Raw genomic sequence first — 16,487 nt, 5'->3', positions numbered from 1 at the left:
GAACACTGCTTCCAAACCTTCATAAGTGAGGGTGAAGACAGCATCAATAAAGCAGCCGCAGGCCCTTGCTCATCTTTACCATCCATGGGCACCAGCTGAAAATTAAGTGGTAGAGCACAGGAGCAATCATCATCTTGCTGTGTTCTTGATACTAATCATCTGGCTGCAAGGTAGTAGGAAGGGGTTACAGGGAAAATCAGTATGTGATGCAGTCACTTACCTTGACCTGCTTTGATTTCCCTTCAGTTACAGGCTACAACTGTGTAGCAGACACACAAACAGGCGATTCCCCCACACCTCTAACAAGGCATTCACAACATACAACAGACTGCACAAACAACCCCGTGCTTCAATCTTTATTTTTATAATACCACTTGCTCCAAAATATTCATGAACTTTTAATATAACACTCCATATTGACAAATGCCTTTGACTTCTTAAAAAAACTGGAAAAGCTGCAAACGAGTCACTATATTGCTTTCTGTGGCAGTTTTCCAGTACATTTTGTAGCTGATCGGGTTCAAAAAACCATCATGTTTATAGCTTGCAAACTGTTCAAGTTATCTTGCATGTTAAGCTTATAGATCCAAGCTACCACACAACTTATTTAGCAGCACTCCATCTGGTCCAGTGCTTGATAGGTAGCCAATATTTCAACTGGGCACAACTGAAAGATCAAACAGACCTAATGTCAAGCAGTCTGCCAACAGTTGTGTGTGTGTGACAGCTGCCACAGCAAAGAGACACTAGATGTCAGTAACGCATTTGGTAACTAATGGGTGATATATTTACAAGCTGTGCTGGAGACATCTAGGTGTCAATTATCATCACTGCATCCAGTCTCTACCCCATTGTTAAACTTCCCAAATCCAATACTGATGAATACCTGATAGTTGACACTGGGAGCCCAAGTAGACTGCTTCACCTCAGGATCCCAGGTTTAACAGTGCATTGGCGTGAATGAACTCTCTTCCATCTAACTCACTGATTTTATTTCTTAAGAGCAAGGTCTTATCACATGACATTTAACATTAGCAAAATTAGCTGTGCCAGAGAGCAGAGGATAGACTATGCATTTGCTTTAGTTGCAATCTGCATCAGACATAGTTCAGTTTGATTTATTTATATAGGGGGGGGGGAGATTTGGTTGCATCATTTTCATTCCCAATTAACTGCTCCCACGTGGTGAAATGGAAATACTTTGAAACAATTTTTTCCTGATGGTGGAGTTGTAAAGACTAAAACAGTCACCCAAGCACAGCTCATCTCAATCCAAAGCTGCTCTTCAGGAGAATTTGGCTGTTGAAAATAAAAAGATGCTTGGCTTTTAATAGCACCTTATGCTGATTGGGTGTGAGAAAATCCAGCGTGCACCACTTAGTGGAACATTGCCTGGAGCCTATGGTCAAGACAAATGTAATCTGCCACCCAAGCCACATTTAGAGGATCAAGTCGCAAACTCCTGATACTTTCAGTTTACTTTTCACGCCTTGCAGCAAGAAAATCATTTTCTCTGGGATGAGGAATACAAACGGGATTGGGAAAATCTGCCTTGTACATAATTAATTATACCTTTGAGCCTTGATGATGACTATCATGGCTTGGAGGAGTCCAAGACTAAGAAACCAAGGTTCACAGATTTTACATTAGCAGAGTTATGGGGCAGTACAGGTTGCTGTACATATGAAGCAACAGAGCAAAGCTTCACAACTAGACTAGGCCATTCCCCAATCTTATTTGTTCTGAATGGAAAGCACAATAAATCTTGCACTAATATCCTAGGAAAATGCATGGCAGTAAAGCAGCGGTGCTCACATTTGCAGGTTTACTCACATGAACTGCTTGAAAGTATGCAGAAGTGCCAGGCCAATGTGACTAAAAAGGGTTCATTCAGACAGAACAGCAAGGTCAAGGTTCCATTTATGTGGTCGACTGTTGCGGTGCAAATACACAATGTTACTAGAGTTCATTCCAAGAGTGTATTAGTCTGGTAATTGTCTTCCAGCAGTCTTGTTCGGTTAAGTCCTTTTCCCTCCCAGCCTATTTTCTCACCCCCATATACATGCTTCTTCCCAATCAGTTTTTTTTCCTGCTTTCCCAGTAGACAAGACTCCAAATGCAACCATTGCTGGCAGCCCAGCATTCTCACCTGGGAGATGGTTGAGCCTCCTGGACTGTACTGTGAGCGCTACATCCAGAACAGGGGTCCGAACGTGCACTCAATCAGCCAGAGTATCACTGAAATGGTACAATTCAGATCAGTAGTTGGGTTGAACATATACTCTTTCAGCAACCAATAAGCCCACCACTCCTATTTCTCTGAAATTTAGTTTCTGGACATACAAGTAAAATGGGACAGCTGAGAAGTACTGCCAAATTTGAAAATCATCTTTGGTTCGGACGACAAGATCCACAGGTGCAGTTATGCTCGAATTAGGACCCTTTGATCTCTTTCCCTCCCACAGCTCCGTTTGCCCTTTTTTCCACATGGGGAGAGCGAGTCCAAGTATGAGCAAGTTGCCCCCAAGGTTCCCAATATTCCAACACAGTAGCTGTGTGCCGGGTGTGGCAGAGGACTGCATGGACCATATTGTGAGCATTAACATCCAGAAACAAAAGTCATGCAAAGGCAACACAGACAGCCAACCCATAATACCAGCCATTTCACTGATAGGAGGGACTGCAACAACAGAAAAAAAAACAAATGGCAAGATATAAATAATATTTCACACAGGAGTTAGTTATAAAGCCAAAGCATCTTTGTTTAGATCCTTTTGGTTTTTTGTTTTAGCTGAGGTCCATTGTTTCTGTACTACTCGCTGATGTGTTGTCTTTCTGAATGCTTTCAAAAATGGCCGCCATTTCTGGATTGGACCGGATCTGCGACTGGAACTCCGCCATCAGCGCACTCTTCTCGGCCTCTGGGATGGTGAGTAAAGCTGCTACCGCCCTCATTGCGGAGCGTTTCAGCTCGTCCTGCTTCTCAAATTCCTGCTTCACCGAGTTGGCCTTTACCTGCAAGAGAAGGCAAAACAACATTTTACTTGTAAATGTGGATATGGCAATGTGCAGAAATACAAACAGGAGTCAATCAAGGTCATGTTAAACCTGCAGAAACCGATCACTTCTTGTGGCGGTCATGGAGTGAGTGGTTGTACACCTGGTGGCTCACTTGAGGTGGAATTTCTTGCACCTTTTTTTACCCGTTTTAAGTGGTGTTTGCTGGTAAAGGTGCATGAGCACAGAGGAATTGCAGTACTCCATTGGTGGGGCCGGTTTATAGCTTACCAGTTGAGGAATGTAATGAGTAAAAGTCAGCAGCCTGGATGAGAGTTTATTTGAGGTGTGACACTGAAAAAGATGGTGGCGGGTGCCAGGGCATCGTTGCCCGCCCAGTGGTCTACTGAGGCAACTTGTGGACTTTTTGAACGCAAAGTTCCAGAGGCAGGAGGCCTCAGAAGACTTGTCAACAGTGGGGGTGACGCTTAGGGCAGCTATCGAGAGAGTGGAGCAGAGACTGGAGGTGCAGGGTCTGGCATTCCCGAAGGTGAAAGAGTCGGTGGGAAAGCATGAGGACTGGCTGGCCTCATTGGAGGCGGAGATGGTGCTCGTGGCGAAGAGCCATAAGAGGCTGAGGGAGAAGGTGGAGGATCTCGAGAACCATTCCAGGAGGCAGAATCTCCGGATCGTGGGGCTGCCTGAAGAGATCGAGGGAATGCAGGCCGCAAAGTATGTGGCGTGCATGTTTGAGACATTGGTGGGGGAGGGGGTCTTTGACCATCACCCATGAGGGGTGAAGTTTGGGGTGTTGTATCCTGCTCGCCTGTGGGTCACGTACCAGAATCAATAGTTTTATTTTGATACGCCGGAGGAGGCAAGTGAATTTATGAGAGACGATGGACTGGGAGGAGTGTGAAGACATTGAATTTTGGAGATGGTAAAGTAGGTTTACACGATGGGTGGTTGGTTATATTTAATGAATACGGGTACGGAGTGGGTAAATGTGTTCCTTTAAGAAACTGTTTTGGCGGAATTGGGGGAGATGGGTGGGGGGGGGGGGGGGGGGGGGAGAGAGAGAAGGCGGTAAGCCTTCGAGTGGGGGGGCCACCATGCTAGCTGGTTGGCTAGTTAATGGGAGTGATGTGGGGGGGGGGGGGGTCAACCTGTGAAGGGAATGGGGGAGGGATGGTTTTCGATTTCTTTGTCTTTGTTTCTGGGGAGGGGAGGGATGCTGACGTGGGTGGATTGGTGTGACGCAGTAAGTTATGGCATGGTCAAAAGGTTGCACGTTGTCGCACTTTTAAGGAGTTTGAAGGCGAACGTAGTGTTTCTTCAGGAGACGTACCTGAAGCTGGGGGACCAGATGAGGCTGAGGAAGGGCTGCGTGGGCAAGTGTTCCACTCTGGGTGGATATGAAGATGAGGCGGGTGGCGATGCTGATCGGTAGTATTGTAACCAATCCAGGGGGTAGGTTTGTGGTGGTTAGCGTGAAGCTAAACAGGACGCCTGCGGTGCTAGTGAATGTATACCCCCCCCCAAATTGGGATGCCTGTGGTGCTAGTGAATGTATACCCCCCCAAATTGGGACGCCTGCAGTGCTAGTGAATGTATACCCCCCCAAATTGGGACGCCTGCAGTGCTAGCGAATGTATACCCCCACAAATTGGGACGATGTGGATTTTTTGAGGCGGGTATTTTGCAAAAATTCCGGACCTGGACACGCCGGCCGCTCATTATGGGGGAAGATTTCAATGCGGTTCTGGATCTGTCGTGCCCTAGGTCCCCGATGGTTTCGGCTACGGCAAAGGAGTTGTTGGGGCTTATGGAGCATATTGTTTGGGGGGGGGGGGGGGGGGGATCCATGGCGGTTTGAGAGGCCGAGGACAAAGGAGCTTTCGTTTTTCTCGCGCTTGCACAGGGTGTACTCCCGGATTGATTTTTTGGTTTTGGACAAGGTGTTGTTAGCGGGAGTAGTTGGATCGGAGTATTTGGTGATTGCGGTCTCTGACCACGCGCCACATTGGCTGGATTTGCAGATAGTACAGGGGTACGTTCAGCGGCCAGAGTGGAGGTTGGATGTGAGGTTATTGGCAGACAAGGGGATTTGCGAGAGGGTGAGGGTAGGTATCCAAAATTATGTGGAGCTGAACAATATGGGGAGGTTTCTGCCTCCGCGCGGTGGGAAGCACCGGAAACAGTGGTTTGGGAAAATACTGAATCTTCAGAGCAACACATCAGCTTTATGAAAGCCAAACCACAAATGTGACAATGTAGCAATGGAAGCGCAGCCACGAGGAAGTTAGAAACACGTATAAATGCCTGGTATAAAATGCAGCGATAGAGCGTCAATCAGGAGTTACAACACAGGATCACTATGGGATTACGGGGGAGGGGGGCGGATACCAAAAATGTGCATGTTTAAGAAAGCTTGGCCTTCAGTGTACAGTGCTTTTTTCCCCCTTTGTCCCTTTTTTATATCTGAATTTGTACCAACTACATCTTGCAATAAAATCAATTTAAGCCTACCACAGGACTTCGACCAGTAAGAAATTAAGATATCCTCCAGGTGGACTTCCAGTTGCGGCGAGGATGAGCTAGCCGCACGTTTCGGCGGCTCCAGCTCCGACGGATCTTCGGGCTCTTTTAAGAGCCCCAACGGGGATTTTGCCGGCCGAATAACCCGGTCTGGGGCGTGTGGGAAGGGAGTTCCCCCCCCGAACGACGAAAGGAAAAACCGGCGGCGGCGGCTGCAGCCCGAAGAATCTTCGACCACAAGGTCAGAGGGAGTGGAGAACAAAATGGCGGCGGAGAAATCGCAGGCGACATGGGGGCCTGAGCAGGATGAAGTAGTGAGACGGTGCGTGGACCTGCTGAAGAAGGAGGTACTGACCCCGATGTTGCAGGCAATTGAGGGGCTTAAGGAGACTTTAAAGACCCAGGAGACTGAGCTCCGCGTGGTGGAGCAGAAGGTGTCAGGTATTGAGGACGAGGTCCTGGGCCTGGCGGTTCAGACCCGGACGCACGAGGCACTTCATAAAAAGTGTGCTGACAGGATTGAGGCCCTTGAAAACGGAGCGCAAAGGAAGAACCTTAGGATACTAGGTCTCCCTGAGGGTGTGGAAGGAGTGGACTGTGGAGCGTACGCAAGTAAGATGCTGAGCTCACTGATGGGTGCTGAGGCCCCTGCGGGTCCCATGGAGGTGGAGTGGGCAAATCGGATCCCGGCGAGAAGACCAAAAGCGGGAGAACCACCTAGGGCGATAATCGTGCGATTCTACCGCCTTAAGGACAGAGAAGAGGTCCTGAGATGGGCTAAAAAGGTGCGGAGTAGCAGATGGGAGAATGCTGTGGTACGGATATACCAGGACTGGAGTGCGGAGGTGGCGAGGAGGAGGGCGAGCTTCAACCGAGCCAAAGAGGTTTTGCACAAAAGGAAGGTGAAGTTTGGGATGCTGCAGCCGGCATGACTATGGGTCACGTATCAGGAGAGACACTATTATTTCGAGACGGCGGAGGAAGCATGGTCCTTCATCAACGAAGAGAAACTGGATCGGAACTGAGGGACTGATGCTTCAGGGAATTGTTATTGTTATTGTTTTTGATAATGTTATGGTGAAAGTTATTCGAGAAGTAAACAGGGAAGGGGGGAGACACTGGGGAAATGTGGGCGCCGGTGAGGGGGTAAAGACGGGACATAGTCGGAGAATGGGAATGGGGAGGGGGAGGGGAAAGGGAGCTGCGCCATAAGAGGCGGGTCAGGTAAAGGGATGTTCCCGCGCCAGAAAGAATAAGGCGGGAAAACAGGCGCAAGGCGGATGGGAGTTCCCTCACACCGGGGGGGGTCGAGGAGTGAGCAGGAGTAGCCGGGGTCAGTTGAAGTCAGCTGACTTACGGAAGTGATATGGGGGGAGCAATCAAGCTAGATAGGGATCTAGCGGGGGGAGGGGACAACTGGGTTGCTGCTGCGGAAATCCAACAGGAAATGGCTAAAGAGTGGGTGGTCGGGGACGGTGTGCGACGCTGGGGGAGCGAGCGGGAGCGCGGAGATGGGATATGGGACTGGCCTAGAGAAGGTAATGGCTAGTCGACACGGGAGGGGGGCAGGTAGCCCCCTAGTGAGGCTGATCACGTGGAACGTGAGAGGCCTGAATGGACAGATAAAAAGGGCCCGAGCGCTCGCGCATTTGAAAGGACTAAGGGCAGACGTGGTTATGCTCCAAGAGACGCACCTAAAGGTGGCGGACCAAGAGAGGCTAAGGAAAGGATGGGTGGGACAGGTGTTCCACTCAGGACTGGACGCAAAGAACAGAGGGGTGGCCATTTTGGTGGGGAAACGGGTAGCATTTGAAGCAAAGAACATCGTAGCAGATAGCGGAGGTAGATATGTAATGGTGAGTGGTAGGCTGGAGGGAATAGAGGTCGTGTTGGTTAATGTGTATGCCCCAAATTGGGACGATGCGGGATTCATGAGACGGATGCTGGGGCGCATACCGGACCTGGAGGCGGGAAATTTGATTTTAGGAGGGGACTTCAATACGGTGCTGGACCCGGGGCTAGATAGATCCAGCTCAAGGACCGGAAGAAGGCCGGCAGCGGCCAAGGTACTTAAGGGGTTTATGGACCAAATGGGGGGAGTGGATCCATGGCGATTTCTTAGGCCCAGGGCTAGGGAGTATTCCTCCTTCTCCCATGTCCATAAAGTGTACTCCCGGATAGATTTTTTTGTTTTAGGAAGGTCGTTGATCTCTAGGGTGGAAGAAGCTGAATACTCAGCCATAGCGGTTTCGGATCATGCCCCACATTGGGTGGACCTGGAAGTAGGAGAGGACAGGGAGCAGAGAACACTCTGGCGATTAGATGTGGGACTGATGGCGGATGAGGGAGTGTGTGCAAGAGTGAGGGGGTGTATTGAGAGATACCTGGAGGTCAATGACAACGGCGAGGTCCCTGTGGGAGTGGTCTGGGAAGCACTAAAAGCGGTGGTCAGAGGAGAGCTGATCTCTATTGGGGCCCACAAAAGGAAAACAGAGGCCAAGGAAAGGGATAGACTACTGGGGGAGATTTTAAGGGTGGACAGGGAATTTACAGAAACCCCGGAGGAGGAGCTGTACAGGGAGAGGAGACGACTCCAGACCGAGTTTGACCTTCTGACCACCAGAAAGGTGGAGGTACTGTGGAGGAAGGCACAGGGGAGGAGGTATGAATATGGGGAAAAGGCTGGTCGCCTGTTGGCACACCAACTGCGAAAGAGGGCAGCAGCGAGGGAGATAGGAGGAATTAGGGATAAAAGGGGAGACACTGTGCGAAGGGCAGGAAAGATAAATGAGGTGTTTAAGACCTTTTATGAGGAACTGTATAGGTCTCAACCCCCAGAGGGAGAGGAGGGGATGCGGCAGTTCCTGGACCAATTGAGGTTCCCGAAAGTGGAGGAGCAGGAGGTGGCAGGCCTGGAGGCGCCGATTGAGGTGGACGAGGTTATTAAGGGACTGGGAAGCATGCAAGCAGGGAAGGCTCCAGGGCCGGACGGGTTCCCGGTGGAATACTACAGAAAATATGTGGACTTGTTGGCCCCGTTGATGGCGACGACGTTCAATGAGGCCAGGGAAGGGGGGGACTCTACCCCCGACGATGTCGGAGGCGACGATATCGCTAATTTTGAAGAGAGACAAAGATCCGTTGCAGTGCGGGTCGTATAGACCTATTTCACTATTGAACGTGGACGCCAAGTTGCTGGCAAAGGTACTGGCATCGAGGATAGAGGACTGTGTCCCGGGGGTGGTGCACGAAGACCAGACAGGGTTCGTAAAAGGGAGACAACTGAATGTTAACGTGCGACGACTATTAGGGGTGATAATGATGCCCCCAGTGGAGGGGGAGGCAGAGATAGTGGCGGCAATGGACGCAGAGAAGGCATTTGATAGGGTGGAGTGGGAGTATTTATGGGAAGTGTTAAGGAGGTTTGGGTTTGGGAACGGGTTTATTCGCTGGGTTAGACTTCTTTATGGGGCACCAACGGCAAGCGTAGTTACAGGTCGATATAGATCGGAGTATTTCCGATTATATGGGGGCACAAGACAGGGATGCCCGCTGTCTCCATTGTTATTTGCGTTGGCAATTGAACCGCTGGCCATGGCGTTGAGAGACTCCAGGAAATGGAGAGGGGTGATTAGAGGGGGAGAAGAACACCGAGTCTCGTTATACGCGGATGACTTACTGTTATACGTGTCGGACCCAGCGGGGGGGATGATAGAGGTTATGCGAATTTTGAGGAGGTTCGGGGAATTCTCGGGGTATAGGCTAAACATGGGGAAGAGTGAATTATTTGTGATACATCCAGGGGACCAGAGTAGAGAGATCGAAGGCTTACCGCTAAGGAAAGTGGAAAGAAACTTCCGATACCTGGGGATTCAGCTGGGGAACCTTGCACAGACTTAATCTGACACGGCTGGTAGAACAAATGGAGGAGGACTTCAAGAGGTGGGACATGCAGCCTTTATCGCTGGCGGGTAGGGTGCAAGCAATTAAGATGATGGTCCTCCCGAGGTTCTTATTTGTATTTCAATGTCTCCCTATATTAATCACCAGGACCTTTTTTAATAAAATAGATAGGAGCATCACGAGCTTTGTGTGGGCAGGGAAAGTTCCGAGAGTAAGGAGGGGGTTTCTTCAGCGTAGTAGGGATAGAGGAGGACTGGCACTACCGAACTTGGGAGATTATTATTGGGCCGCCAATGTGGCAATGATACGTAGATGGATGATAGAGGGTGAGGGAGCGGTGTGGAAAAGACTGGAGAGAAAGTCCTGTAAAGGGACGAGTTTAGAGGCGCTGGTGACGGCACCGCTACCGCTCTCACCTAAAAAGTATACCACGAACCCGGTGGTGGCAGCAACACTGAATATCTGGGGACAGTGGAGGCGACAGACATGGGTGCGGGGAGCCCTGGTGGGGTCCCCTATCAGGAACAACCATAGGTTCGCCCCAGGAAGAATGGATGGAGGATTTCAGAGCTGGTACCAGTTGGGAATTAGGAAGGTGGGAGATTTATTCATAGATGGGACTTTTGCGAGCTTGGGAGCATTGGAGGAAAAGTATAAGTTACCCCGGGGAAATTTCTTGAGATATATGCAGGTGAGGGCGTTTACTAGACAACAGGTGAGGGAATTTCCGTTGCTCCCGACACAGGGGATACAGGACAGGGTGCTTTCAGGGGTGTGGGTCGGAGAGGGCAAGGTGTCAGAGATTTACAGAGAGATGAGGGAAGAGGGGGAGGAGTCGGTGGGAGAACTAAAGGGAAAGTGGGAAGAAGAATTAGGGGAGGAGATAGAAGAGGGTATGTGGGCTGATGCCCTAAGCAGGGTAAACTCCTCTTCCTCATGCGCCAGGCTTAGCCTGATTCAATTTAAGGTGCTACATAGAGCACACATAACAGGGGCAAGATTGAGCAAGTTCTTTGGAGTGGAGAACAGATGTGGGAGGTGTGGCGGGAGCCCGGCAAACCACGCACATATGTTTTGGGCGTGCCCGGCACTGGAAGGATATTGGAAGGGAGTGACGGGAGTGATCTCGCAGGTGGTGAATGCCCGGGTCAAACCAAGCTGGGGGTTAGCTCTATTTGGAGTTGTGGAAGAGCCAGGAGTGCAGGAGGCGAAGGAGGCCGATGTCGTGGCCTTTGCGTCCCTCGTAGCCCGGCGCAGGATATTGTTAATGTGGAAAGAAGCCAAGCCCCCGGGGGTGCAGACCTGGATAAATGACATGGCAGGGTTTATAAAGCTAGAGCGGATTAAGTTCGTTCTAAGGGGGTCGGCTCAAGGGTTCACCAGGCGGTGGCAACCGTTCGTCGAATACCTCGCAGAAAGATAGATGGAATGGAAAAAAGAAGGCAGCAGCAGCAGCCCAGGATCGGGGGGAGGGGGAGGAGGAACCAGAAGGACTCTCAGGGTTGTTAATATATACTGTATAATATGTATAGGTCGTTGCGACAGATAATTATATATTGTACTGTTAAATCATATTTTTGGAGAGTGTTACTTGTGATCAGGCAGTTGCCAATTAGGGTTAGTTTTCATTTTTGTTATTTATTATTTATTCATTTTTCTGTTTATAAAATAGGTAATTGTTATTTGTGTTGTTATAATATTGTGTAAAGGATGCACAATGTACTGTGTTGGTTGACCAAAAATGTTCAATAAAATATTTATAAAAAAAAAAAAGAAAAGGCTTCACTTTGGACAAGTACCTGTCTTGTTCATAATAATGAGGCAGGGAGTGTAGTGCATTTGGCCCACTTCTTTGGTGTTACAATCAACTGTCTCAGCTACCTTTCAGTTATTTTCCCTTATCCCTCCAACCCAAGAGGGAGGGAGAAAAGGTTATGAAGATTTAAATCCAGCAAACATATTGCTGGCCAATTATCTTAATCCTCACTAAAGATTGTTCAGCAACCTCTAGCAAGGACTCGTTGTTGGAGATCTATTATCTCAACTCCAGGACACTGCTACACGAGTTTGCCCTAGCAGTATCCTAGGCCCAACCATCTTCAGCTGCTTTATCAATGACCTTCCTTCCATCAGAAGTGGGAACGTAAACTGATGACTGCACAATGTTCAGCACCATCAGGACTCCTCATATGCAGCAAGACCCGGACAGTATTCAAGCTTGTGCTAATAAGTGGCAAGTAACATTCATATTACACTAGTGCCAGTCAATGACCATCTCCAAAAGAGAATCTAACCATCTCCCCATGACATTCAATGGCATTACTATCATTGAACCCCCATTATCAACATTCTGGGGGGCTAACACAGACCAGAAATGGAACTGAACTAGTCAGGTAGTATGGCTATAAAAGCAGATCAGAAGCCTGAAAGTTCTGCAGACTTCCTGACTCCCCCAAAATTTTCCACCCTCTATCTGCAAAATACAAGTCAAAAACGGATTGACTACTTTCCACTTGCTTGAATACCATCCAAGACAAAGCAGCCCAACTGATTTGCACTCCATCCACCACCTTCAACATCCACTTCCTCCACCACTAATGCACAGTGGCAGCAGCAGGTGCCACATACAAAATGCACAGCAGCAACTTACCAAGCCGTCTACAAATCAAGGATAGCATAGCAGATGCATGGGAAGCCCACCACTTACAAATTCTCCTCCAAGACACATAACATCTTGACTTGGAACCTTTTCCTTGAGTGTCACTTGGTCAACAACTTTGTTCTTGCTTCCGAACAGCACTATGAGTACCGACACCATAGGAACTGCAGCAGTTCAAGGAGCTCAATGAATTCTGCTCTTGCCAGCAATGCTCACATCCCATGAACAAATAAAAGCTCACCTTAGTAGTGCAGGTTGCACGCAGGGGCTCCACCAGCCTGTCTAACCTCTGAAGCACGGCACTGGGGCTAACAGCTGATAATCGCGCCAACATAATGAAAGTCAGCATCTGCAAACCAGGAAGAAGAGTGAAATTATTTTAGAAGGAACCAGAAAGTAAAATTCACATTATAGGGTTAAGCTGAAAGATCGATTACCGGAATCTGATCAACACCTGTAAGTCAGGTTAACCATGTACCCTTCCTTGTATATTGCTACCAGAGCATGGACGCAGCACAGAATGAAGGGACTTGCATCTCCTAGATTCTTGGGGTCCTAAGATTAATTTCTGTCTCAAATCAGTTCATTTTGAACAACTTACCGGCAGAAATGCACGTCTACTCATCACCACACCTCTCTTGTTCTTTGCTTCTGCCCATCATCGTGCCTCTGCCCATTGCCACCCCCGCTGACAGTCACCGCACTCCGCAACCCCCCCCGTCACTGCGCCTCAGCTTCCCATCTGCCCCTGCGTCTCTGCCCCCCCACCTAGCCACCTCTGCCCATTGTCCGCTTGTCAACATGCCTCTGCCCATCATCTGCACAAAAACACACCGTTGGCACTTATAGATAAGTTCATTTACCTTTATGTCATAATGATCCTTTAACCCATCTTCCACATGGTTCAGAAACTCAAAGATGTCCAGCCTGTCGAGGCAGCTGTCCAATAAGGTGTACATACATTCAAATGCAGCTTTCCTAATGTCAAGCCCATCATCTACCGTGTGTTTGAAAGGTCCCATTTCTACCTGAGAAGAAATGGAGGAGTTAGTCAGGAAACTCAAGAAAATTACACAAAACAGAAGTATCACAAGGATTAACATGGCGGGTGTGTAAACTAGAGTGTGAAGTTGTAGCAAACAAACTCAGATTTCATTATTCATTGCTGGACCAGATCTGCTGTCATGGTATGTCACACTTATGTCTTGTGCCACTCACACATCCACTGTGGCTCGTCTGCAACTGCTCAGTGATGTCCATCATCCAACTACACCAAGGTCGACCCCGCTTTCTGCTGCGTCTACTTAGCTCTGATAAAGTGGCTGAAACTGATTTTTTGTACTTTCTTGATATCATTTTTGAAAGCATTTTTATTTTACTGTTGCAATTTCAAGCACCTCTTCATTTGTCTTGTGGTCGGCCTATGGAATTTTTAGCATACATCCCATCATTCACATCTCAAAAGTCTCTATTCTCTTCCACAGATCTTTATTTTATTGTCCAGGTTTCTGAGGCAGACAGGAATGCAGCAAACTTCATAAAATTACTTCAGACTATTCCTGTCCTTCTTCTAATTTCAGCATCACATCCACCATCTTCTATTATCATTTGTCCCAAATTGACAAACTTATCTATTTGTTCCAATGTGACACCATCAACCTCAATCTTCACTCTAGTTTCTTTGAATATGGCCTTCTAACTGCCATTGTTTTTGTCTTTTTGGTCTGCACCAAATTCATATCCTAAATTTCTAAAATACCTTAGATCAAGTAGAGTCTGTAGGGCATCATCTGATTCTGACGTTAGTGCCATGTCTTCAACATTCTTGCCTCCAATTTTTACCCTTGGAAGTACATAAACTTTTGGAATATTGTTCTGTGTATCGGCTGAATATTTTTTATAACTGTACACAGCATTGTTGTCCTCCTGTCATCACTTGAAACATATGGGTTTGACCATCTTCTATGATGCTCTCGATTTGGTCCCAATAATTCTCACATCTTTAGTATCAATGTCACATTTCAGCAACATGTCCATTTGCTTTTGGTGATAAACATGATTGATTGCTTTTTCAAAGTCAGTTAAGCAGATGTAAATGTTCTCTTTTACCGCTAGATATTTACTGAAGATTGTTCAAGAGCTAAATTGTGATCCTACTCCAATCTAAATCCAGACAGCGTTTCACCAATTTTTGCTTCATGTGTCATTATTTCTTTCTATTTTGATTTGCAAGATTGCTTTAATGAGATGACTCATTAAGCTTATAGTTATAAACTGATTGCCCATCATTGCTTCAGGTTTCTTAGGTAACTTAACGAATAATGAATGTCTTAAGCCATTTGGAATGTATCCTTTGGTATATATTTGATCACAAATTATCACTGTTATCATTTTAATTCTGTTTCTCCAACAGCTTTTAGATGTTCTCTTGCTATTTCATCAATGTCTGGAGCTTTTCCTGTCCTCACTAATTTTAACCCATTCTTTAGTCTGATATAATGTTTGGTCCACCATTTGCCTCCGCATCTTGAGGACTCCCTCGATTCGGATCATCATACAATTCACTTATATATTATTTCCATCTATTTGCTACTGAATCCCATTCAAACAGTATTTTACCATCTTTATCTTTAATGCACTCGCTATCTGTTGTTATCCCGTTCTATCTGTTGACGATTTCACGTTCTTGCACATAACTCATTCTGTGATTTCTTTCCAGCTTCAATATTTTAATCACACATCTCATTACACCATTTTTCTGTAGCCCGCCTACATGCATTCTTTATTTTCATTTCAATTTCCTCATGCTTGGGTGCGTTTCTTTTCATTCCTCTTTCTATCATCGTTGCTAGTATCTCATCTGGCGTCCATTCCTGGTCTCTTTTTATTTTCCGTCTTGATAATATTTATTTTGCAGCATGTCGTATATTCTCCTTCATATTTTTCCATTTGCTCCCTTGATTTTTTTGTTCCGCACCTCTTCGGTTTCCTCAATCCGGAGACATTCATATATTTTATTTAAACTTTAAGAGCCAATGCCCCCCCGCTGATGACCTCACCCATGAAGTTGTCAGGGTCTAAATCAGTGGTTGGCAACCTGCAGCTGGAGGGCCACATGTCGCCAATCTGGATTGAGTGCAGCTCAAGAGGCATTTAGTTCACCGTTGCCACATTTGGCTGACTTCGGTCCATGTTGTTTTTTGCTACCACATAAAGTGATACGCATGTAAAGCAAGGGCAAATGAAGTGAGGTGTGCTGATTGCTCACAATATTCATCGTGAGAGCCGTGCGCTCCCTCTGTGTCCAGTGTTCCAGTGCCCCATGTTCTGATCAATATTTATCTGGTTATGTGGTCATTAACACATTGCTGTTTTTTGGGATCTTGCTGTGCACAATTTGGCTGTCACATTTGGGATAAGACAAGGCCATGCAAGGCCTTGTTACCTTTTAAAGCTTCCAGTATGACATGCTTACCTCTCTGATGAGCTCCTTTCTGACCTTGGTTTCATTGTACAGCTGCGGAAGTACTGTCTCCAGCAAGTCCCTGATCAGGGAAGGCTTATTGTGAGCTGCGCAGTTGAACATCACCAAGGCAACACGCCTGACGTTAAGATCGGAGTCCTCTAGGGTCCGCAAGAAATCACCTGTAAAAAAGAAAGCAAAACATTAACATCCGTAGATCAGAAAGTCATTCCCTTTTGAAGAGCAGACTTTCCCAATGGCTGGTGTTGATGCCCTGTCCTACTAACTCGGCCTGTCAACGTTCCAATGTCAAACTGATCAATCAAAGTCCCTCAGGAAGAGACCATGTCTGAAGCTGGAAAGAACTACCCAGTGGACTGAATACAAATGCTTGCATCGGGGTCTTGAGCAAGGACAGCATTAGGTTCTGTTACCGTGTCCCCTTGGTTGAACAATTTTTAAAAATAAACTTAGAATACCCAATTCATATTTTCCAATTAAGGGTCAATTTAGCGTGGCCAATCCGCCTACCCTGCACATCTTTGGGTTGTGGGGGCAAAGTCCACGCAATCATGGGGAGAATGTGCAAACTCCACATGGACAGTGACCCAGGGTCGGGATCGAACCTTGGACATCGGTGCCATGAGCCAGCAGTGCTAACCACTGCACCACCATGCTGCCCTTTTGGTTGAACAAGTTGGCAGCATTCCAAAGGATGGGAGCGGTCAATGGAAACAAATACTGGGCAGAGGGTAAAGTGGGACACCAAATCTCCAGAAGGATTTCCTCAGCCTCAATTGTCCAATCTCACACAAGGGACAGCCACCTGGGTAGCATGCTGCAGAGCACCAAACCACCACAGAATTGAATCCCAGAGAAAGATCAACACCCTCTAGAAGGACTGGTGGGCAAGGAAAGATCTTGACA

At 47.4% G+C, this 16,487-nt stretch overlaps 1 protein-coding gene across 1 annotated transcript in view; it reads right to left on the bottom strand.

Annotated features, from left to right (window-relative positions):
* Positions 1–341: 341 nt before the first annotated feature.
* LOC140388255 (cullin-associated NEDD8-dissociated protein 1-like) overlaps positions 342–16,487 on the bottom strand; it is a 47,393-nt gene continuing 31,247 nt past the window's right edge. Inside the window, exons 12-15 of the mRNA XM_072472110.1 lie at positions 15,573–15,742; positions 12,961–13,125; positions 12,339–12,446; positions 342–3,015 (exon numbers count right to left, since the gene is read on the bottom strand). Coding sequence (XP_072328211.1) covers positions 2,788–3,015; positions 12,339–12,446; positions 12,961–13,125; positions 15,573–15,742 — 671 coding nt within the window. The 3' untranslated portion in view covers positions 342–2,787. The remainder of the gene's footprint in view (positions 3,016–12,338; positions 12,447–12,960; positions 13,126–15,572; positions 15,743–16,487) is intronic.

Source organism: Scyliorhinus torazame, chromosome 13, assembly GCF_047496885.1.
Source record: "Scyliorhinus torazame isolate Kashiwa2021f chromosome 13, sScyTor2.1, whole genome shotgun sequence".
NCBI lineage: Eukaryota > Metazoa > Chordata > Chondrichthyes > Carcharhiniformes > Scyliorhinidae > Scyliorhinus > Scyliorhinus torazame.
The sequence above is the reverse complement of the archived record's forward strand: the minus strand, read 5'-3'. Positions and strand labels throughout refer to the sequence as shown.